The 6,615-nt window shown below is 36.7% G+C and overlaps 1 protein-coding gene across 1 annotated transcript; it reads left to right on the forward strand.

The window, feature by feature from the left end:
- Positions 1–255: 255 nt before the first annotated feature.
- LOC139916245 (trace amine-associated receptor 1-like) lies at positions 256–1,176 on the forward strand. Its single transcript, XM_071905057.2, has one exon. It carries the CDS (start codon positions 256–258, stop codon positions 1,174–1,176), a length of 921 nt encoding a protein of 306 aa, XP_071761158.2.
- The last annotated feature ends 5,439 nt before the right edge of the window (positions 1,177–6,615 follow it).

Raw genomic sequence — 6,615 nt, forward strand, 5'->3', positions numbered from 1 at the left:
TATGGAACTTTATGGAGTGCTAAAACAAACTGAAAATGACTGATAGTAAACTAATATTGTTGGAATTGTACATTCTTGCTGAAAGAAATATTAGTGTGAATGCAATTACCTCAGTATTAATGATTATTTATGGAAAACTAAATATATTGCTTAGCAGAATTGCAGGAACCAGGAAGCATGGAATCTGAATTAAACAAGACCGATTTGTTTAAGGACATACGTGTCTGTGATGTACCAGGTAAACGTACGTGCATAATGGCAATCGCCCCTTTTATAGTACGTGTATTGTTATACATTTTCCTTGGCTCAGTATCTGTTCTCACAATATGTGGAAACCTTCTCGTAATCACTTCCATCGTTTACTTCAAACAGCTCCACACTCCAACTAACTACCTCATCCTCTCTCTGGCTGTGTCTGACCTCCTTGTAGGGGCTGTAATTTTGCCTTTCAGCATGGAATTCTCAAATCTCAAATGTTGGTATATTGAAGATATACTTTGTAAGATACAGCTTAGCGTTGATATTTCACTGTGTATATCTTCTATTCTGAACTTATGTTGTATTTCTGTTGACAGATATTATGCAGTGTGTCAGCCTTTGAGATATAGAACTAAAATAAATGGTCATGTTGCTGGGGTCATGATCCTGGTGAACTGGAGTGTTTCTGCCCTATTTGGAATTGGGAACACAATTCTGGGAGTTAATCGTGGAAAATGTGACATTACGTGCTTTACAATTACAATTCCAATTGCAATCGTTATGACAAATTTTTTCTCATTTTTTCTCCCAGCGATTGTAATGCTCAGTATCTACCTAAAGATTTTCCTGGTGGCACAGAGACAGGCACGTAGCATCCAGAACACAAACTGTCAGAGCATGAAGTCTGGAGCATCTGTCAGTAAGATGGAGAGAAAAGCCACAAAAACTCTGGCTATCGTTATGGGAATTTTTCTGATCTGTTGGAGTCCTTTCTTTCTTTGTGTCACCTTTCAACCTTTGAGTAATTATTCAATACCAGGTCCTGTGAGTGAAACACTTCATTGGGTTGGATTGTCAAATTCAATGATCAATCCATTTGTTTATGGATTCTTTTACAGCTGGTTCCGGGCAGCTTTTAGAATGATCATTTCTGGAAAAATATTTCAAGGTGATTTTTCAAACTCAAAACTGCTTTGACTTATTGTTTGGAGTGCTGAAATGACATGTCAAGAATTATAAAGGCTGGCACATCTATGTGCACGTCATCTTATCAATTATGAATATTATTATTAATTAATAATTCTTACGATATTAAGAATAGATCATTTTGCATTTTATAATTCCAGTTAAGGTAATGTCAGAAAATAAATACAGCAGCCATTGAAACACAGAGGATGTAAAACAAATCATGGAATATTTGGTTTAATGAAGGTGAAAACCTGCTTTCTTGAAACTAAAGGGAATAATATTCATTACTACAAAAACATCTAACTCTTATGAAGAAATAACAGAGCATTTGGTGCATCATATATTTAACTTTTATTAAAATATAATAAACATACACAATAATAAAAATAACTTGTATAGCATTTTGTGTTTCGAAGCAGTGTTATAAGATGAATGAAACAAAAGTCCAAGGCACTCTTCTTTGAAAAATTGAAAAAGCCTTTATTTCACGGGCTCATCTAAGGACATTAAAAACACTTACAAAACTCCAACGCGTTTCGGCATCGGCCTTCATCAGGGAGCTCCAAACAATTCATGTTTAAGATCCCATTTTGAACATGAATTGTTTGGAGCTCCCTGATGAAGGCCGAGGCTGAATTTTTCAAAGAAGAGTGCCTTGGACTTTTGTTTCATTCAGTTGCATACCCCAAACCAAAGAGCACCTTTTTCGGAAGTTTTTTGACACTGTGTACCATTTTTGTACCACTCTCTGTTTTTCTTCTTTCTTCTTCAGTGTTATAAGATGTTTTTAGTTAACACCAAAACAATAAAAGTAAATAAGACAATAAAAAATGCTAGGCATGAATTACAAGATTACATACACATAGAACAAACAAGAATAGAATGGAAAGAAGTTATAACAAAATGTTTCTGTAAAAGTTTGTTTTGGAAAGTCATTTTAAAGAAGTAACTTCTCCTCAGCCAGAGCACACCAAAGCCTGGGGCCGTGGCGGTCTGGTCATCTTTACACTTTGTCTTTCTAAACCTCATCTTTAGTGTTTGACCTGAACTTCTGAACGATTAGGAAGTCCCTGCCTGAGGATGCATTATTTTGAAGTTGCATTATTGTGAATGAGACAATATAAAAGCAGGGACAACTTTCTTAAGGTCAGCAATAGATAAGAAAAAAACAGGGCAATAATTAACTTCCAACAATTAACTCAATTAAGCGAGACTGAGCAACTCTTTTTACTTACATTGACACTGAGGCTTCAGGTGTCGCTTCCAGATTTTTAGTAGCAGGCCTCACATTGGCGAAGAGACTATCAAAGTGATGCTGGATTAGGTTGAACCCTAGTGCGGACAACAAAATAACATACATTTCCATTGCCATACCTACAATGACATACCTACAGTGAAAAGTTAATGATTCTAGAAATATACTCGCACGCACTCAACACATATTATTTTTGGAAATTAGGTAGCTTTTGTGGTGTACTCAGTAACTGATTAGGTACAACACACTCCAAAATGTGTAGATAAACTTCGAAGTGGTTTATGATGCCAATTTTCATGGTAACCTAGGTTAAAAAAAAAGCATATTTTCTTGTCGGGTTCAAGCAACCTGAACATTATTAAAACACACACAAAGAGAGAAGACACAGAGTTAGAGTTTTCTTCCTTGCAAGGGAGAACGGACGGAAACGTGCTCAGTTACACTTTCCAACCCGCTCTGAACCCGTCCCGCCGTCTCTTTTTATTTCCTTAAGGTGGTTCCTAGTTACAAAAGGATTGCAGCCCCTAAAGGGTGGGGGACACACGGGCTGAAATTCTCTACGTATCTTTTTCTAAACATGGTTACAAAGAAGTCCTCGTTTGTAGCAGGTGTCTTCATTCAGATCAAAGGCATAGTTGCGGCCTCCGCCTTCCTGTAGGAGTGTTTCTTATCTGCCTCCTCAATGCGGTCACCTCGTCCTTGAGCCTGCCCGTGAGGCTTCGTGATATCTCTGAAAAACAGTTAACACATCCTCCTGCACAGACACACACACACATATATAGCTCTCAAACAATATAAGCAAATGTAGGATAACTTTCTATGTACAATTATTCCAACAGTTCTGAAAGTATACTTTTAAGTATTCAGACGTGATATACTAAAATTTTGTTAAATTGAAAGCACTTATTTTATACGTAGTGTGTTATAAAGCTGTACTAAAGGTGTGCTTAAATATACTCATGTTAGACTTTAAATGTACATTTGATTACTTTTAGCTACAAAAATAGCACACTAATTTTAAGTGTAGTATCATAAGTAAGTACTTTCACACATGCACATCTGTGCATTCTAAATATATTTAAATTGTATTTAAATGCATGTGACAATACAGGAAAAAATACAACAATACACTGTAGATACACATATAGTACACTGTCAATGCACTAAAAGTATATATTTTTTTCCATCTAATGTACTAAAATAATATTTTTACTTTGTAAAGAAAATGTAATTTCAGCTCATTTTATGGTGTCCTTTAATGGCATGAAGCCGAAAATAAAAATTCTGTGTGCGGTGATAAGGAAGGCTAGTTATTCTGGCACTGACCCAACCTCTAAAAAAGCCAGAGCAGAACTGGGACTGCCAGTTGGTCATACTTATTCATTTGTTATGATTAATCTTATCTTTTGTTTTTTGTTTTACCATACCATAACCATACCATACGGAATGTAGGAAATGAGCAAAAACTGCAGTCACACTGGAATTGTCCTTTAAGTACCTTTTAAAACAATCGCCATGCCTTTTGGCTGGACCCCTCTTCATCACTCATCTACGACTTTTGGTCCTATGGGAGAAATCCTCATTGTTGTATTTACGGCATATGGCAGCTTTGATTTCAGACTCTCCCACGCTGCTGAAGACTGCCTTCACAGTTTCTGTGAGAACAGAATGGACAAAACGAAGACATATCATGATCCCAAACTAGTATTTCTAATCATGATCCCAAAGTATTTCTAGTTTTAAGTCTACTGACAGAGGACAACACTTAGCTTCTCAGCACTAGTGAAATCATGACTCCACAATATGTAAATGTAAAAATATGTACTAAAATATGAACAAATTACTCATACATTAGTACACATACCTTCAAGGATTTGAAGTACCCCATCCTCCACTCGCCTGACCTTGGGGGGTTGTGATGGGCTGTCTTCATTGTCAGTTTTCTTCAACTTCAGATGCAATCAGCTGTTATCAAAGTATACCAAAGTAATCACTAGTACCATAACCTATTACCACAGTATATCAGTGCACCATGGCACACCACCACCTCTAAATGATAGTGAACTTTTTTTCAAAGGATTGTGCTACACACACTCATTCACACACACACACACACACACACACAGTGTGCGACAGATAGGCATGTTAATTTGAATTGTATCGTCACTTTCAAATGGGCAAAGGAAGGGACATTTTTACATTCTAACTTACAGTGCAAGTTCTCAGTTCAAGCAAAAAAAGTGAGCAAGTATCAGGTGGTGGTGCATTCTTACTGCAGTAGGAAGCAGTACCTATACAAGACACTCAAACAGGACAAAACCAGCACAGGAACGCACCAGGAAATGCCGGCTGCGTTTAAGCACGAAATACATTATCAACTTGGGTTTCATTTTGGTCCCTGACAATCAATGACAATGCTGCTCTACAGTTTCAATACTCATGCAGTAACTGCATGAGACAACAGAATTGTCTAGGTTATCATCTAGGCTATCATCACGATATAACTCCACTGAAAGAAGACAGAGGATGATATTGAATTATTACCCAGCTCTATGTTTAGGTTTAAGTGAGAAAAAAGTGTTCATGGACAGAGAAGCATCCAAGGTGCTCTCACTGTTATCCCTTTGTAATTCTTTTGCAAAAACCTGTGCAACACCGAACAGTTGGCAGATATTTTGGCCTTTTAAGATGACACTCTGATCTAACAGTTACTAAACATTGCGTGGAATGTAACAGATTAGTTATTGTGTTAATTTTAAGAAGAAAAAACACTTACTTCCCAGAAAAAGAGTCTTGGCCAATGATTTCGCGGTGCTCTCCTGCTTCAGCTCGATCCACCAATCCTCGCTGTCCAGATCCGGACATGTTTTACAGTTGCGTGTTTGTATTCTCCTTTTACCAAATCTGTTGAATCTACACTAACTGTTCTATTAAGAGAATAACAAAGCGCAAACTTGAGTGTACTTGCCAGTGTACTTACCTGCCGCTGTCGTTGCTGCGATGGGAGTGCACCTGGAAGCCCCCAAAACGGTCCAGCGGCAGACCTCCCTCCTGAGGCAAGGAAGTTCTGTGAGCCAATGGGGTTTGAGCATATCTATGACGACCTCCCTCCTGGGCCGGGAGGTCTGCAGCTGGACCCTTTCTAATTATCGCCCCCGCTGGTCGGAGGATGTATTGTATTTTCTTTCAGTAGTCAATTGCCAGGTCATAGTTCACAAAATATAATTATATGAAAACTATATATTAGAAATCTAATTACAAATATATGAAGACTATATATACTGTAATATATATTACAAATATTAAAATACATCAATATTAGTTATTAAAATAATTATTGATGCGCAAAAACAAATACCCATGTATTCATATCATTAATATATTAATATGTATGAGTGACTTTTCAATCATTCCAAACTACAGGGGATAAGTAATAATACCTAGTAAATAGTAAATAATTACCTTTGAAAGGAATTGCTGTCCTTAGATGTGCTCTCCAATGAATACTTTGGATCTATTTGTTGGTTTTATGCATGGACAGATGGTGCAGTGATAGAAGCTAGATAGAATATCATTTTTATCATATCATTTTTTAATCCTATAGAATGTTTTATGACTCAGGCACTAAACCAATGACAGGTCTGATGTGACAACAGCTGTTGGTTACAGTAGACTTTCAGCCAAGCTAGTTTGGTTACTATTTCTCATTAATTCCACACAACAACAATAATAATAATAATGATGATAATAATAATAATAATTATTATTATATGAATATGAATAAGTAGAGATTTCTGTCTTGGAATTACAGTGTTTTATATAGTTGTGTATTCCTTTCATATAGTGTTATAATAATATCAGGGAAAGATGATTTACAAGCATGCAGGAGATGGAGGCAATTGTTTTTTGTTTTTTGTTTTTTTACATAACTGCCAGACAGAGCAGTCCTTTGTTTTTTAGAGGCAGTGGAAACAAAGCTATAACCTTTTGTTGTTGACAGTCATGATATAAAAAGACTATAACTTGTTACATTGTTCCTCCTAGGCGCAATACAATACCTTTCATTTGTGCGTGCACATGCTTTTTTTTTCTTTTCTCTCTCTCTCTTATCACCACCTGGCCAGTAGAGTCCTTCATCTTGCCGTTTGATTGCTGTGAATTGCTTCATTATGATTGACCGCTTGGTTGGCCCT

Source organism: Centroberyx gerrardi, chromosome 18 (genome assembly GCF_048128805.1).
Source record: "Centroberyx gerrardi isolate f3 chromosome 18, fCenGer3.hap1.cur.20231027, whole genome shotgun sequence".
NCBI lineage: Eukaryota > Metazoa > Chordata > Actinopteri > Beryciformes > Berycidae > Centroberyx > Centroberyx gerrardi.

Excerpts from the sequence above, each read along its gene's own strand:
- LOC139916245 (XM_071905057.2), top strand. The coding sequence starts at position 256 with ATGGCAATCGCCCCTTTTATAGTACGTGTATTGTTATACATTTTCCTT.